General features: G+C 32.4%; 2 protein-coding genes across 2 annotated transcripts in view; one reads left to right on the plus strand and one right to left on the minus strand.

Annotated features, from left to right (window-relative positions):
• Positions 1-8,926, minus strand: part of qless (decaprenyl diphosphate synthase subunit 1 qless) — a 251,390-nt gene extending 242,464 nt beyond the window's left edge. The window contains exon 1 of the mRNA XM_085948813.1: positions 8,692-8,926. Coding sequence (XP_085804939.1) covers positions 8,692-8,895 — 204 coding nt within the window. The 5' untranslated portion in view covers positions 8,896-8,926. The remainder of the gene's footprint in view (positions 1-8,691) is intronic.
• Positions 8,927-10,665: 1,739 nt separating this feature from the next.
• Positions 10,666-19,410, plus strand: mRpL32 (mitochondrial ribosomal protein L32). The gene is made up of 4 exons (XM_085953197.1): positions 10,666-10,834; positions 13,704-13,952; positions 15,738-15,862; positions 18,027-19,410. The coding sequence occupies exons 1-4, from the start codon at positions 10,738-10,740 to the stop codon at positions 18,162-18,164; spliced, it is 609 nt and encodes a 202-aa protein (XP_085809323.1). The 5' UTR covers positions 10,666-10,737; the 3' UTR covers positions 18,165-19,410.
• Positions 19,411-19,485: the final 75 nt, after the last annotated feature.

The following is a 19,485-nucleotide window of genomic DNA, read 5'->3' on the forward strand; positions in this document are numbered from 1 at the left end:
AAATTGAAATTAACGTTCCTGTCATTCATTACTAATAATTTAAATTGTATATTTGTGCGCGAAAGCATCTGACAGACACCCCAAAACATTTTTTTTATAACGGGAAACTGAAATTGCCAGGACAACGTGAACATTGGATCTGTGGATAATAACCAACACATGACGCAAGTATCAAGAAATAATAAATGACTTACTGCTGACAGTACGTATTATCGTGGCCATAACAAAAAAATGTACATGTAAACACGTATTATCGTGCAAATTGCAAGATCGCATGCATGGATCAAAAAGGTTCAGAAGCTTCTGAATTTTCACGGGACAATTGGAATGTGCGATATCTGCGCGTGTGCAGTAGAACGATAGTGGCGTACCTGCCAGTAAAAAAAATAACTACACCGCGCAGACTCGTTTTGAGGTTAGTCGATTTTCACGACCTGTCAAATAGTACCATACAACGCGTCTCGCTTACTCTTGAAGAATGAGATTGGCGATACAGTCAGCACTTTTACGTGTATACAGTTATTATCGCGGTAGTTTAAAATACACACTATTGGTACAACTAGATCCATGCACGTGTATATGCGCTATAATCCTCACTTAGTACAATGACACGGGAATATGCCGAAATAACCGTTGACATTTAAGTTTACGGAAAAAGATATATTTCGGATGTAGGTAACAAGTAACTTTGATTATGTTATGACCAAACATACACACATACGTATTATTTCGATTGCTATCTTCTGCTATCATAAACTATTACTGCACATAACAGGAATCAAATTGATAAAAAAAACGAATATTAATTACCTATTTACAAATAACTAGATAAGATAAGAAAAATAACCTTGCAAATTACCTATATTTTTGTTATATATTTTAAAAATTAATAATATTGACAGTAATTTACATTGATGTATAAATAACATCAATAGTAATTTACGATATAAGAAACGTACATGATCGGCCGGCCGTATCAACATTCGAGAAAAACGTGTTTGAAAGTATGATGAATTCCCAATCTATTACTCGATTGCTTTATTTTTTTATTATTATTTAAGAATTTATCTCAATTATAAATTTTTTTTTTAGAATATTTGAGAATGTAGCATTCTTTATTCAACATACATAACCTGAAAACACCTCAGATATAATATACCTAGATTTTTTCTAATATGTATATTTTCAAATTCAATTATATTTTCATTGTTTTGATTTTTTAAATCATTGCACAGCATAAATAATAGCACGAAATACAAATTGGGATATCGTCCACACTTTGATAACATAAATACAAGATTATTTGACATATATCAGCGGTGGAGTGATGAGGTGAGGTGCGGAGAGAGGAGCGCACACATTTAATAATATCTAACCGTTGTGTAGCTAATTTATTTGAAAAAAAAAATGAAATCGAATCAGTCCATCTGTTTTTTGTGCATATCTGTCCATTTTTTTAAAAACGCCCACGGTGGCCGGTAAAGTCGCCAGTCTCGGGTTCAAATCCTGGTTTTAGCGAATTCACTTTTACTTCACGCAAACGAAGTAGTGAAATCTCGCAATTTCTAATAAATGTACTGCGTTTAACCATTCTATATACGTAGGTTAACAATTGTAATACTTATACTTTCTGAATATTATTATGTGAAAAGTTCAATGGTGATGAAATGCTTATAAATTTGAACGCCAGTAACGATTCTATTCACATCTGTTCATCTCAATTAAGTGAAGTCTTTAACCTTTTAATATGAACTTATTTATTAGTATAGAAGTACATTATTATATCCATCGAAGGTGTGTCAAGTAACTACCAATAATTATTCATGTCATCAATAATAAATTATTCAACTATGCCCATTATGCAGTTAAATCACGAAGGCGTTAATTGTTAGACAAATATGTATACATACATTACTTAATAGTAATTCTCCGCGGTTGTTTACATTTAGGTAAATTCTATTAATAAGTATAATTTGTAGTGCATACTTAAGATTAAAGCCTAATCCATACTAATTATATACTTTTGCACGTGCGTATTAATTTATTTGAAACTCAACGCGTGTGAACACCATCAAATTAAATGTACACACATAGTTAATCGGCAATCCACATAGTACAAAAAGGCTTTAACAACACCCCATCCCACGAAATGACACGCCCCTACTCCTGATGACACAATAAAAGTTTCCCAGTGCATTTGCAAATGTTTTCTATCATTCGTAGAATACAAAAAAATGCTTTTAAACATTTTTATACAGTACTTATTTATTTGCGGGCAGATATGTCGGTTTGAACTAGGCTTAATAAACAACATTCATTCAACTTTATTATAGTGAGTACTGAAAAGTTATAGACGGCAAAACAGTAATCACTACAGTTTGCGAAATACAATATTGACTAAGCCAGTTTCCGGCCATACCACAACACTCGTATTCCCAAGACTACGTGTTCGGAAGCGACAAGGCGCGGTAAAGTTATCAGATAGAGAGAAGCTGCGGACATGCTTTTTTAAATAGCTTCGTTGACGAGTATGATTTTGGTGATTGTGTTAAAAAATATAATGGAGTGTGATCGGTTCTTATATGTATGTCCATATGTGACTCTGACACATGGTCATGCGTCGTCTTCCTTATCTTACTTAACAAAACAATAATAATTTAATTGTTAATCTCAAAATAGTCCGTCTCTTAGGCAAACATTAATAGGTAGTTTTCGGCAAGTTTAACGTGAAACATGGCTGTTTCGAGAAATACAATACTGACAAGCCTTTCATAATATATCTCAACGCCACGACGGCAGCTATGACACTTATAATTGTCGCACTCTAGGTATCTCACTTTGAAAATAACTATGACAACAGTAAAAGTCAAACAAAAGAACACCAAATTAAAATCGAATTAAAATATGAAAATTTCATCTTTATCTGTGGTCAAAATTCAAAATTGGAAAGAAGGAACAAATATACCAATATTCTACTTAAACCTGATTTAATGCTTGAATGACGAGTGTAATCAAAATTAATAAATGTTCACCTATCTACGCAGTATATAGTTATTCCGACGATCATTTTCATTACCTGCTAGGTAATTGGTACAATATTGAAAAGTAAGATGTTACTTAGTTATGTTATGGAGAATAAATTAATTACGCGTAAGCGAAACGTATTGCTACCTACCGTAAACTAAATGAATAATTGTATCGACTGCAAAACTCAATGTGTATTGTTTAAATTCGTCCGCTGCTATCAAAAAACGCAAGCATTTCAAAACAATTTTAAATTCTTTGAAACAATCAACTCCATTATTTTCTTATCTCAAATTCATGAAGATGCCGAATCTGGGTAGTTTTAACATTAAATAATATTAAGCTACGAATAAATTTTGAGAAATATATATTTACGAAATACGAGGTGCTACCTACTATATTTTACCTGTTAGTATGTAGGGTAGATCCTATAATTTGTCCCTTAAATTTACATGGTAGAGCAAGATAGTGTAGGCATTAACGATTATCGTGATACAAAATTCACAGAGGATAAAATGTTACATATCCATGATAATCGAGCCAAATAAAAATTTGAATGTGTAGGTACCTAATTATCACCTGACTCCCAGACCGGAAGAGAAATCGGTGAAGTAAAAAAAACGATTCACGTACCTCTCCCAATAAGTTGATCTGAGCCCAATGGCCAGTTTACCTAACACAACTTTGTCAAAGCCATTAAAATATACCTATACACGGTGTTGCATACATAATAATATCGAATGATCTGCTTAGTTTAAAAAAAAACAAGGTACAACCTCTGAGAGATTTATTGTCGGCGATATATGGTAACAGTGCTGGTGACAATTAAAACACTGCATATATATTTATAATTATGATATGAATTGTATAAAAATATTCAGTACCTATTACAAACAACGCTGCCACGTTGTATGGCCCGACAATATTCCGACAACTGACAACCAATGAATTTGTATTGCCATTAATACACGGCAAAATACACACGTTGGTATATCATATTATCAATCACCTAAATATATGAATAACTCAGAACCGATTAGGAATTGCAATGCCGGAGAGAATTTTGAATCCCAGGATTTCGAGATTGATAAATAAAACGAGATCTCAAAATTTTAAACTCGTTTAAATTTTTCATTACTATTATTGAATTTTAATGAATTTTAATTAAATATTTGAAAAAAAATATTAGTAAGAATGTCCTCGCTATACATGTGTACAACAATGATAAACACTTTTACCTGTTATCGCGAGGGATGGTTTCCTATCCTGTGCAACAATTATTAATACCAACTAATTGTAACTGTTACAATAAGTTCTAATAATTCGATACAAACATACCCTAGTTAGCGGTTTTAGCGGACGAAAGCAGTCTTTTGTATAGAATAGACCCGCTGGTGTCCCAATGAATTTGAAATTATAAGCACCTGTCAATTACCTACGTGGTCATGATTATTTTGGATCGGAACCGTTTCCTCGTATCATGCCCATCAGGCACCATTAGCGAGGGGTGCAAGACTAGTCAATGCGCTCCCAAAAGACGTAGATATTTTCGGTGATGTGCTATGTATTCTCTGTACCTATTCGAAATTTTATTTTTGTTTAAATTGTACTTATTTTATTTTTTATTATTAGATATTATTATTTTATATATTCTCAATAGAGAGAAATACAACAATAATTTTGTTACCAGGAATGTGTAAGGTGTCCATATGTCATGGAAAACCGCCACGAGACAAATTGGTGTAATATACTGTTTTTGTTATTTCAGTTAACCTTGATGACGCCATCGAGCCGTCTGACGTGGTCGCCACCTTTTAAATTTTCTGACAAATCGATTGCGTAATTTGCGTCAAAGAAAATCGACAGTGGGTACTTGGTGGAATTTTAAATTAAATTCTAATTGACTGAGTAACACGTAACACGTTTCAAATCGTCACCTCAGTACTACAACTAGATAACTCTGATGTGGAAATTTAAACTTTACTTGATTAACATAAATCTACGCTATAATTATTGTTTAAAATAAAAACGGAAAATAATCGTGCTTGTATAATTAGGAATAATTAAATAATGTTCATGAAAAATATTGTAGAATATTTTATTTATTTAATGCATTTATGGTTTTAAAGTTATCTAATATTTTCAAACACAAAATTTATACAGTTGTCATTGATTTACGTAGTTTTATTATTTTTATAGAAGGTAATGTAGAATCATATTCAATAGCTATCTTAAAAACAGTGAAAAACAAGTTATCTATCTAGTTGTAGTATTGAGGTGACGAAATAGAATCTAGGTATACGCAAATCAATTAGTATAATTTATAATACAATAAATGTTATCATTTGAACTATCATGACACTGACATTTGTTTGCATGGGACAAGACACCTAAGTTATGTTATAGGATCTTCGAACACACATTTTAAAATCTTGTCAAAATTAACATACATGTTCACTAGTATTCATTCCGATTGTAAGGACAGAAGTACCTAATTAATTATTTTACCTAATTTATGACTTAAGAAAGTATTTGAATAATAGATATACAGTAGGTATTTTTTTAATAATGCCGCAATGTGACAGTAATTACGTGACTCCAATTAATTACAATGAAATAACATATCTCATTATGACGTATTATGCACATTCATTTTCTCGGCATTTTTAACGATTCATATTGTATGTTAGTACGTACGAGGTATGGCACTTTCACGCGTTTTTTAATTTTTTCAATACCTACACGAACACGAGGCGCCATGTCCAGCTTACACTTACCTGATTATATTATATTCGCTTCGATATAAGTACTACATAAAATTATAATTCCGTAAATTCATAATATTGATCCCAAAAAAATCATTTAATGAAAAATAAAAATATTCGTAATATTCGAATAAATCACTGTTATTTATCTTGTTTAAATTTAGAACATTACAGAAGGATCCATTCTTAAAACAAACTCAATTTTGATCAAGACTACAGTTGGTTGGCTAACATATTATTATCTTTGTGTATGTATTGAATAAATACGTCAATTAATTATTATTAGTTGGAAAATTTTAAACCAAAGTTTACCTCCAAAATGTAAAATCAACTAAGACGAGCATGCGAACTGTCACAATAGTATTGAATTAAAGTTCAGAAGACATTAAAATAGTTTATCGTCAAACAAAATGCAATTGCATTATATGTACTTTATTTTATAGTAACGTCACAGTGCTTGGGCCAGAGTCAAAACGCGGGCGCGGGAAAACAGCGTTGGCAGTAGCCCGCGTGTGCGGTCATGCTGTCATCGAATAAAAAAATTAGATGGAAAATTTCTATTTAAAATTGCAAAACTTTGCAGCAAAAATGGGGCCAATGAAATCAATATAAAACAGACTTTAAAAGGCGAATTTTATAATTTCTTCGGGAGCAACCAGACATCTTTTTCCTATAGAGTAGAATGTCTGTGCAAACATTTGATTATATTCTAATTGATTTAAGTTTTTAAATATTCTATTTGCGTATTTTTTTACGATCCCGGGTTTCGTCTTTCGCCATATTCAGGCACTACTGGTTTAAGATACCCGCTCCTCGCTCGTTTCCCGCGTATTCAGTGCGTACATCTGTATGCGCGCGCTATGGTATATAATAATAATACTAATATGGTACATATTGTGTACCATCATAAATCTTCCGGTGTTAGAATTTTCAGCGGACTCGGCGGACAACTCCTATGGTGGATCTATAAGAACCTGCCGCATATACGTACTTGCTCGCGCCTATCAACCGCGCAAGACACCCGCGCCCGCGCATTGCCTACGTACATTTCAAATGCATTTTTTTATACGTATGAGTCGCACGCGCCGTGCCCGCCCGAGTTCTCACATGGACAATCTTCAACAAAATAAGGTATTCGGTGCATACGAACTGTAAATTGTCACTTTAAGATTTCCATAATTAGTACTTATGCCAACTGAACACAAATCACTAACCAACCATAAAAATTAATACTTAACCTAATTTATTAAAAACACAATAATTATTGATACATATACTTACCCAATAATATATTAAATCAGCACATATCGATTAATTTTCTGTCATTATGAATTAACGTGTGTATAAAATTTAAAATTAAATCAGTAGGTAGGTAAAATGACACAATGATAATCGTTTCATTAATAATTTTACTAAATAAAAATTAGGCACCTAATGACGTAATTCCTAATTTATTTAAGTACGTAGGGCATGTTAATAATTCGTTATCGAAAGAGTTTTTTTTTCATTTTCAATATACCTAGGTACATAGATATTTTTTTTTAAATTATTAATAACCATGTCCTTGCTTTTTCGTACAAGATGGTTGGGTACTGTTCAGTTATGAAAACTAACCCAAACTAACAAATAATCCAGTATATCGGGTATTTTAAAAATGTGTTTTCCTCTGTATTCCTCATAACCGAACAGTACCGATGGTTGTTAGTAATTTTGAACAATCACAAACACCCAGGCTTTGGAAAATCACATAAACATTGTGATATTATGCATAAGTAGTATATTTCGGATACGTGTTATTAGGAATCAGGTACCTTACATATCAATATTTTTTAGTTTATTCAACATACAAGCATTAATTTATAGTTGAAACATAGGTATCACAATGAAACATAAAATTATTGGCTGCTAAAGCCTCGAATATTGTCGTGATTTTTTTGGTAGGTACTACTCTTGTCCCGAGGATTGCATTACGGGATTCATTCTCAAACGTGAGAAGTGATTTAGGTAGGTATCAAGCATCATCATTTAATATACCTAACACACAACCATGACAGCTTCCAGAATAGTTGGTGAATAATTATTATAATCTCGTGAATTACTCACAAAAGTAAGTAGGTGTGTACAATTGGCATATTATACATACTACAAATAATACACTTCGACATTAGGTTGAATAGGTACTAGGTACGTAGGTATAAAATCAGAGATTGTCATGATGTTAGTTTTCGTTCAACGATTATAATTATTGTTAATGTTAGATATTCTGTTTATTTAGTGTGATCGATTTCGTGGTTTTTTGAAGGAATTCGCGCATAGCTGGTATCGAGAGTTATGCGACATCTCAGTATCAGTAGAGAAATGTGAAACCGCCACAGCGAATGAGTAAAAGTTAAAAATGTAATAATTTTATTGATTCGCGAACCGAGGCGTTTGTTCAGTCCACTTATAAAATGAAATACTTTGAATACCTGCCGCGATTAACCAGCTGCCCATTACATGACTTTTTCTAATGATTTCACTTTCATTCGACAGTCAAAGTAACCTCATAAACCAATAAAATTGTATAAGTTTAAGGTTACACACAAGTGACAAACTTTCTATCACATAAAAATTTAAACACACATCTGACTCGAGAAATTGACAATCATAAAAATATTCTCATCGAGCCCCGATGATTGACAATGTGCAACATAATAAAATTATATTCCTACGACATCGCCTTACGTATTGGAGTAAGGTTTATGTAACCGTTTTGAATTTTAATTTACGCGATAATCTAGTTAGTTTTCGTTGTTGTTATGAAATAAACACCACACATTTTCCACTATATATCAGATATATAATGTTGGAAAATACAATAATATCACATAAACTTGGAAAATTGCAATAAATAAAATCTAACCTGACAACTCTGCACCAAGCTCCTGCTAAACTGAAATCCCAGAGGTTTGATTTTCACAAGTGTGGCAGGTTTTCTCCTTGGCGATGCTGTCTGAGTTAACTGACACAGAATTTTCTCTTGGACGCGGGCACAAAGCCTACTAGAACGTAAACACACCGCCATGGTCAGAACTGTTATGAATCGTCTGCAATGCAAGTGCAACATTGTACATCGAAGAACAAAACCCCACTACTATAATCAGCAAACGTCATGTCGAACATATGGGCTATGGCTGTCAAGTATAATGTTGCTACAAGAAAATAAAATTTCATTTTATTAAGGGATACTCTATTCCTTGATTTTTCAAAAAATACTGTCATTCGTATAGCTAATGAAACTGACATCTGAGTAATAATATTTTTCAATTTTTAAGTTACTCTTCAAATGTATATAATATATAAATCTAACATGTAGGTATCAATCCAAATTATATCATTTTTGAAAAGAATGTTTTTGCTCATGATGACATTAATATGATTTGACGTTTCTCAAAAATCTATTTTCTGGCTTACCATAATCCAATTGTCTGATCTACTAGACAATAATAATATGTTCGTATATTATATTATACACCATTTCATTAAATTCAAATTTTTAAGCATATTGAAGTAAAAAATAATATAATAACGATAGAGCACTAAAACCTAAAAACGCTAAATACAATTATATAACTATTTTGTCTATGCCTTTCTTCATTACTGGTAATCTTTTATTCTCTAGGCTAGGGCCGCATATTGAAAGAAAAAATATCGATACTTTGTATCGGTATCGCATCGGAAAAAAAATATATTATGCACTTTGCAAGTATCGATAATTTTAATATACAGACCTACAAACTTATCTGGAGAATGGCAAAAAATGAACTACGAACTACCATAGGACGCCATATTGAAAAACGTCATCCGAATGTCAGATTTTACGAGTTACGAGTCGTGATTGGATAGTTTTCGACAGTGGCTACCCCATCTCATTCTTCTGATAAGTTTTTAGGTCTGTAACAATATTGCAAAAGGTCACAATAATCATTACAATGGAAAAATTCACAAGTACCACTACAACAATATCAAGAAGCCGGAAAAATCCCTGCTCCACTAAATACTCTAAAGCTTGTGCTCCATTTACACTAGGTGCCTATGGAACATTAGAAAAAATCTTGGTTTGTTATTTTGGTATGTATGTACAAGTTTAGTCGGATATGGGGAAGCCAAGTGGGAACCTAGGCTGGTTGCTCTCTTTTGGAATATTTTGGCAGGGTAGGTAGGTACCTACCTATAAACGATAAAAAATATAGGTACACTACCTTATGCACTAAAATAAAGTTTTTGAAAATTGGTTGGGTTGTACAATTTAATGACCTTTTGCTAATCGATTATTGTCCTTTGAAACTCAAATGGATTACAACGGATAATGAATATTATAACAAAATACTTTCTAATTAACGTACTTATATGCTTCATCTTGAATAAAAATACGAAAAAATCTGTGTGTGTACTTATGTACATGCGTTAGAAGTTATACTTCTTTGGCGTAACAAAACAAAAACAACACTTGTGATAACCTTAGATTCTTCGACTTACTCCTAATTATCATTTTACACACTCAAGAAAAAGGGCCGCTTATTGGAGCGCCGTTAATTCTACTATCAAACTTACGTTTGTATAAAGCTGACTGTGCGACAACGCACTTTCGTAACGGTGTGCGCGCGCAGCTCTCAATTTCACTCTCTACCAAACGCCTCAAAAGAAGTATAACTACAAAAAATGCTGAAAATAATTGATAATGATACCATTTATAAATGGTACGTAATAAAATTATTGACTAAAAAGTATTGATATTGGTATCGTATCGGAAGAAAAGTAATGATTGATTGTACTTAGAAGTTTAGATATTTTTGGGACAACTGACGTGATTCTTATTAATTTGTTGTCTATGGTCACAGCGTAAATATATCGAGATTTCAAATTTGCATTTTTTCCAGAGCATTGAGCATTGAGTAAAAATAGTGCAATGGCAGTTTCATTAATAAGGGACTTGACTAAATCGATACAAAAAATAGAACGTGTGGTTCTTTACACATTTTTTGGAAAACACTTCCCACCTCCAGGTTAAATTTTGTCCTATATAAATAAATTATGTTCTGTTTGATCGCTGACATCTAACATAACCTCGAATACCTATTTTAATATTTTCAAACCTTTCTATTATCGGATTATAAAATCGAAAACGTATTAAGAAAAGAGGTTAATATTAAAGTAATCCATATCGTTATTTTGGTTAACGTGTTTGAGACCAAAAACCTAACACAACCTACTGAAAAACAACCCATAACAGCCTACTTATTTTTGGGTTAGGTTTTCGGTGTCAAAAGACCTCAATACAAAAACGATATGGAGTAATATAAAATTACCGAAATGAATAATAGGTACTGTTCGGTTATACGGAATACAGCGGAAAACGCATTTTGAAAATAGCCCATAAATTGGATTATTTGTAAGGTTAACCTAACCTAACCCAAACTAACAAATAATCGAGTTTATCGGCTATTTTCAAAATGCGTTTTCCGCTGTATTCCGTATAACCGAACAGTACCGAATAATATTATTCTGCATTACCACTTGCAGTTAGTAGATACCTACAACTGCAAGTACTACCGCCCAACAAGAAGATTTAGCCACAAGCCGGAAAGCGCTCTTGTCGACTAAATGGGAGAAGCTTGTTAGTTTATAATGGAAGTACGGTTAAAAATGGGAGGAGCATGTTAGTTCACAGTTTTAACACATAGCCAAAAAGATGTTGTTCGACTATACATGAAAAATATTAATCTGAATATCGTCGCTTAAGAAACAACACCGCGAAAGTCAATTAATTAAAATTTTCAGGGGCAAACAAAAACCGTCTCAAAAAATTGAAAATTGATACCTTTTAACTTCTTTTAACTTTTGACTTCCGCGGTGTTGTTTCTTAAGCGACGATATAGAGTAATTGATATATTATTATCATGTGATGAATCTACATTAATGACATTAATAATAATATATGACGCTTTTAATTAGTGCGAGTGTGTAAGCATTCGGCACGCTTATATCTCCGCACTGTGCGTTAGAGTATGATAGAATTTCTACGGCTCAATTAAGTAAATATTTTTTCAAAACGACATCGGTAAAAATGGATTAGACTGATTACATTCATTTAAAAACTGAGAGCACGTGTTGCTGAAATGTATTGTTTTTGTGTTAAATATAAAGATAGTGGTAATTATTTTTAGTTATTTTAGTAGAACATATTGTTAACTATTTTGTGCTTAAATTTAGTAGCCGTACTGAGAAGCAATACGATAGTATAACGGTTCATAGTTAATGATAATAATAAAATCGAGGTTCTACTGTGCGTAATACGCAAGAAACACGGCTTCATTTTGCTGAAAAATAGGCGCTCTCTATATATCATTACTCTGAGATGTAAAATGTATGTCATCAGTGAGTAGTGGTATTTTCAAATTTTAAATTATTTCTTTATCACTTATCTTAGGCATGTCCATCTTTAAGTAGGCTGTGGCCGCGCGGCTTAAGCGTTGGACTATAAAGCAGTGGGTCCCAGGTTCGAATCCTGGGTCTGGCAAGTACACATATTGTTTTTCAATTTGTGTGCGTCAGGGTATGGACCTAATAGGTTGAGCAAGTGGCTGATGAATATTATCAGCCAATATTTATTTATTGCAATATCAGCAATAAAAATATTATCGATGCACACTTTTCGATGCATGACCAATGTTTTGTTTTGATAACCCTGGTGACGCAACTAGTACACCCGTCTTCGCAATGGCGCGCGATTCAAACGACTGAATAACGAGTGTTCTTTTCAAAAATATATTTCCTTGTGTTTTACTTGACATTTTTATGATCTGTTGCCTGATATGTCTACCTAAAGGTTTGAACTAATTTTTAAAGCATATTATCCACAAGTGTCTCTTCTAGTTTGGTCAAAAATACGAAATAAAGTCTATGGCATGTTTACATGCCATACGCAGTCTAAGGGTTAATAAACTCATTTGAAAATCATTATAATGGAGTATCATGTAAATGCACGTTCAATGGATTATACATTAGGTAGTCACGATCATGGTCAAGTATCCATAATCTCTTTATTTTTAATACAATGAAACAGCTATATTCGATTCACCTGTGTACGCTGTACACACAAAGTCCCTCTCTAATAAATGTAGTGAGATTCCCTTCATAGATAATTTTTTTTTTTTTTTTGACCATGTCCGATCCTAATAGGATCATATGGGCCTCCACAGAGTAGAGGGTTGTATTAAAAGATTTTATTTTTACGAGAAATGGATCGGACATGGTTGAAAGAAAAAGAAAGAGCCCCAGAACCCAATAAAGCATTCATCATTATAAAAACGAAATTGTGAGAAAAATAAATAAAAGTTAACATTTCAAGTCGGATACAGTTTATTGCAATGATAATAATATTGACATTATGAATAACATAAATTTATTGGGTCATAATTATGTATTAATAATAATCGTAATGCACTCCTACCATTGGTGGTAATTATTTGTCAGCACTTCCTGTCAGATTGATCATCTTTATTAATTTCCTATGTGTAGCTTGACAAAATTGTTTTGTGAAAAATATTGCATGCTTGCTTTTGTTTTGAAGATATCGACATAAAATTTGAAAAGAATGACATGCCATCAGTGACAAATAGTCTCGCAGCTTGAGTGTTTATTGGCTGGGTCTAGGTTGAGCTATAATTCAGCATTGAACTGGCCTTGTGTCATTGAGACTTTGTGTGTGATTGTACTGCCATCTATTAAGGTGATCCACCATTTCCATACCATATGATCGCTGTATGGAAGATTCATCCCCCTGACTCCCTTGTTCCGAAGAGATTGCTGTAAGGGTATCAATAGTTACCTGTTATAGTGAGGATGTGTAATATTTTCTTTTAACAATTTCAGAAGCTTTTTGTGTAGCGATAACCCAACATAGTGGACCAATAATTAATAATAACACTAAAAATGTAACATTGGATGACATCATTGGAGATGGGTTCCTTTATGGAGTACCGAAATTCCGAAGAACGATTGAAAAACGATGGAAACGCAAATTTGGTCATCCGGAAGGCGTGTGGAAGATGCTTGTACCAAAGGCCAATTTGAGGAATTGCATAACATGTGGAAATCATCATGAAGTTGGCGTACTATGCCGTAATTAACATATTTTTAATTGCATATTGTATTTATTCATTTACTTAAGTACTTGTATGGTGGTAGGTTGTAATTAAAAATGATATGGGGTCAAAGCAGCAAAACCAAATTATATCGTCATTACATTTAAAAACACAGAGGCCTCGCATGACGATATTTACAAATATTTTTGAATAAAACATTTTAAAATTAGAATTCCCCACGTCTAGAAAAATTCAGGTACATATTAAAAACACTAGCGCACGGGTAAAGCGACTTGCATTGAACCGCTGTAATTATATATCGAATCGTCATAACACGCATGCGCTGTGATGTGGCCATGTGACAGTGACATCTTTCGCGCCTAGTTGTCTGCCATTGATTGATAATTTTAGATGTTTTTTTTTTATCTTTAGAATGTCCTATGTTTTCGTAGAAAAGCTTACGAAACAGAATTTGCATTCGGATTTGAACTGAGACGTAATCTTTGGTCAACCAACAACCCTTATATTCAGAATTTCCCCCCAATTATATTGATATTTCTGTTATCTTTTAGGTAGTTTAGGTAGGTAAAGTATTTGCGGGAGATTTGTTTTTCTACTTAAAATTTTAAGAAACGGCTTAATAAATAATTAACAATAGTTGCACTGGCAATATGTACTTGCCTATCAAGTGTAGATAACATGATTATTTAATTGCTTTAAATTATAATATATCTAGCTTAAATAATATGACCATGTTCGATATATACGCAATTATTGAAGGGCTAACTGCTGCGTAAAATGATTTTTTTAAATGGGATATTAGTGCTTGTCCTAACTGCTTAGATATTATTTTTTATTGGAAATTTGTAGTATTTTCTGTGTAGGTAATATACCTTTTTACTACTATAATAAAATTAATATCATACTATAAAATTATTGTAATTAAATAATATTATGTACTATTATACTATGATGATAGTACTGTTGGCAGCACAGAGATAGCGCTGATGGATGACAGATCATTTTATTGCACTGCAGATTGCAGTACGAGTTCCCTTTGTGTATCATTGCAGCGGTTAGAATGCGTTTGTTTATTTAACATGAACCAAAATTCATATTATTATTTGTTTATTAGCTGACATAGAACAGTGTTTTTATTTTAAATTTAAGGAATTATCTAACATGCTTATCGAAATTACTTTCTTTTTACAAACTTGTCATTTTCACAAATAATTTCATGAGTGGCGAGTTTTTAAAAGAAAATATTTTTGTTTAATGAATAATTACTTAAAATAACTCAGAAACATACATGTTAGAGAAAAATGAGTGTATGGTGAGCACACGCAACTGAAATGATTTATTCTCTTTATTCTCCATTCTTGGACGAATTGATTTAGTCACAAACTATTACTTTTCAAAATCAACAATTAAATTTTATTCATTTGTGTCTTACAATAATAGTTTTCTTCTATAAGTATATCGATAAAAAATTCTCACTAACCTGATCAGCAGTATGTGCACTTACTAAATGTTTGCGGATCGATCTCGTCCGTTGCCGTTGATATTTACTTTGCCAAGTAAATCGTGACGGTTTTTCGTCACCAATCAGCAGGATTCACTCTCCCGGAAATTTTCATGTCCCACACATATAGAAGTTTCACTTTAAAAATATTTGCTCTGAATGGGACCTGACCCAACACTTAATGCAATCCAGGCACTGTGGTTTTCCACACACACATACAAAGATATTTTACACAGTCAAAAACCTTTTAAGTACATCTTTTAAAAAGAAGTCGGATTTATCCAACATTACCCTTTTCAGCGCACTGCTACGGAAAGGTGAAGGAAGAGACACAACTGATGCAGGATAAAATTCAGGAGGAATTAGGTCTTAACCCTGTCGAAGAGGATGTTGTCGTTTTATATGAAGGTGAAAAGTTGGAAAAGGTTAGAATCCATTTCTTTATTGTTAGAGTATAAAACATAATTTAAGATTTGTCATAGATTTAATGTACTTACGGCTTTATGCAACAAAGTTTGTTACATAACCGAATCACGCATTCAATATTAGTGATATTCGAGAACATTCAGGTGTGCTTTTATCTCGTGCGTTTTATGGCCTGTCATTAAGTCATAAAACAAAATGAGCTTAAAAACCTTGGTCCATGGCGTCTGGCTTTATCATTACTATCTTATTAATCATAATACACATATTCGTTCTTTCGAAATGTTCAATGGTGATTAGAGATAACCGGTTTGACTTATGACACATTTGCTGCTAAGCTCTTTGAGCTTAGACTTCCCCGGTCACCCGGCCAACATGTCCATGTAGAGGAGAACTACAGGACGCAAAGCACATACTCTGGAAATGTGCTCCGAAAGGAAAGAGATGCTCAAGTCGGTCCAACCAGCTGTCGGGCCCATCGGCCAGGCAGAAAGACCAATTTTGTTGCGTTTAATAAAAATGCGGCATCTTATTGCAGACATGAATATCTCTTCACATTGTTTTGTACGTCCATATTGTTTTAGCTTTATTTTCTGTACTATACCTACATTTATTAATTAGAATCAGTTATTTTTGTTAGCTCATCGTGCTCCTCTCTCCTGTGGGCACTTTTCATTAAAAAGTCTCTACAAACTTAGTCAAAGCACACTTGAGTGCGTGGCGACCTGTCTTGGGTATCTGGTCCTGAACGATTCCCAGGTGTAAAAAAATGCTGGTGATTCACATCAAACATAGGGTCTCATGATACGCTCGATTAAGACTGAGTGTGGTGCGGGTTGGTTTGGAAGGGTCTTTGATTGTGTTGTTTGACTTAGATAACTCCAAGATAGTATCAGGATCATTTGATACTTGCACTTGCTAATAATTTATAATTAAACTATTTTTTCTTCCACAAGATATAGCATTCATTATGGAATATACATTAAATATAAAGAAAACTATTACATTATGTGTTCAACAACGAATGCTACATTATTAAATCTCGTGTATTATTCATTGAATAAAAAATAGTTCAATTCATCACTTATACCTATGTACTAGTTTTCAAATCAATATGTCAAAAACCATTTTTTTCCATGTGAAGTGTATGTGAATTTGTCTATTACGTACGCCCAAATGAATCAAAATCTGGAAACATCTTTTCCAACTTACAGATTTAATTTTCCGGCGGCACTAATTAATAAGACATAAAATCACCAGTAACTGGACAAAACAGACCATGAAAAAACAGAACAGTGACAAAATAGAACAGCCAGTAGAAAAATAAAACATTCATTTTTGTCACATCTATTTATTAATTAAATACTTATAAAACTTAAGTTTATAAAAGAAATATAAATATTTAATATAATTAATCACTGCATTTTGGCTCTTCGGCGTAGAAACCTCAATTTATCTGTTTGATTTTGATAATCGCGGACAACTATTGCCACTTGATTACTAAGGACCTCATACCTTTTTTATAAACTTTGTTGTCAATGACCCGTATGGGCGTTGGCTAATAATAATCCCTGGCAAGCTATATTTCGTTTTAATCCATCTAATAGGTTCCAAATGCTAGGGTGACTACAATGAAACAACGAGTTTAAGGCATTGTCAAAACCATCCCAACAATTTGCAGTATTAGGACATCTCTCAGCAGCAGCCTCAAAATGATTCCATGTTCTAATTGGAAAGAGAGGCGATCTTCCTGTTCTTTTATCTCCGCAGAATTATTAAACTCATTATTTCGTTGTACCTAATCACCCAATCATTTTGAACATCGGATTGATTAAGACGAAATATACCAAACTTTCTGGCGACACCGAGTTGAGTCCCATTTAATTGAGGTTTTCCAGCAATTAGGAATGATTTTTTTACGGCGTTTTGAAAACCTGTGTTATTAAAAATCTATACAACACATAGAAATATGACAATTTCAATATCAAATGTTATATTTTTCCTGAAATGTCGTAGTTCTGTTCATCACTGTTCTGATTTGTCAACGTTCTGTTTCATCATGTTCTGTTTATTCATGGTACTAAAATCACTAGACAACTCCAAATATGTATAGTGTCATAGTATCGGCGGTAACTGAAGGAATTTCTTTTTTATTTCTATTTATAGGCAGAAGAGTTTTGGAAAGGCAAGCGTGTTATTGAAATGAAGAAACCCCGGCCAGAATGGTTTAGCAAAAATCTTCTTCAAAAAACTACCCAAGAACCGGCTACTTCAACAGACATCAAACCGACAGAACTCGCGTAGTTTTCAAATTATTTGCATTTATTCAAGTTTAATTATATTCATGTTGCTAGTTTAATTTGAACATATATTATCAAACAGAAATGCATTATGTTTTGTTTTTTATTATAATAGATTGTATTTAGAAATTGTCTTTTATTTATATCCGGATGATTCTGCTTAATTTTGGCAGCCACTTATTTGGGCCAAATCTCAAAAAACAGAAACCAAACCAAAGAACAAACAGTAATTTACATTGCTTAACGGCCCACATACCCAATGTAGGTCAAAATGGAGTTTTATGGTATTACCATTAGTAAAATTTATGTTGACATTATTATAGTGAAATATTTACGATAAAAAATTATATTTATAATCTCTGTGATCCCAAATTTGACAAGAATTAGGCATTTTATTATTCAAAAAATGGGCACGATTAACACATTTGAAGATAATTCTAAAGATACTGATTATAAGCTATGTCTTTGACCATTCAAATATGATAAAACATTTTACGAATAATGATAATGTTTTATAATATTTTGACTACTAGATTGACTTCATTACAGTCACTCGCAGCGAGACACGCGCCATGTGGACAAGGCCTAAGTGGAATCAGTACTACATATTGTGTTTTATTTTACTTAATAGTACATAGAAAGTTTTTCCTCCAAGAATTGACAGTGAACACTATAAAAGACATTGAATAATAATATAGCTCTTCAAAAACATGACTTGGTTGTGTTTGATAGTACATATAAGCTTCAGGTACCACATATTTTAAAATAAGTTCAACATAATTTTGCAATAGTTATAAAATAAAGATTGTTTATTTAAAACAAAACGTATTCATACAATATTGAAAATGTAACAAAAATTAATAATAAATGTAACTTACTTCATTTGAAAAATTACTTTAATATGTAACATAATTACTACAAGATAATATGATTAATTATTACTAAGGCATATACATGTGTTTAATACTAGCAAGTGAGTATTTAATACTCTTATATTATATAATATGTACATATAATAATGTAGGATGTATACAGTGTCTAAAAACTACAGATAAATAAATTCAGGACAATTACACAATTAAAAATCAGATACAAATGTCCCACAACAGTATAATATTATTGACATTAACTCATTTAGTGCTGACAACACGACTGGCACGTTCCCATTAGATACTATTAGCATGATAATTAAATGTGATAATCAATCACTAATTCACAAATAATACAGACATAATTTAAAAATACATATTTAGTGCAACGGAAAATATAAATAAATATTTAAATATAACATTAACAAAACATGACTTCTATATTTTTGATGACTG

The sequence above is a fragment of the Rhyacophila brunnea genome, unplaced genomic scaffold, assembly GCF_057557595.1.
Source record: "Rhyacophila brunnea isolate RB1 unplaced genomic scaffold, BYU_Rbru_1.0 scaffold_10, whole genome shotgun sequence".
NCBI lineage: Eukaryota > Metazoa > Arthropoda > Insecta > Trichoptera > Rhyacophilidae > Rhyacophila > Rhyacophila brunnea.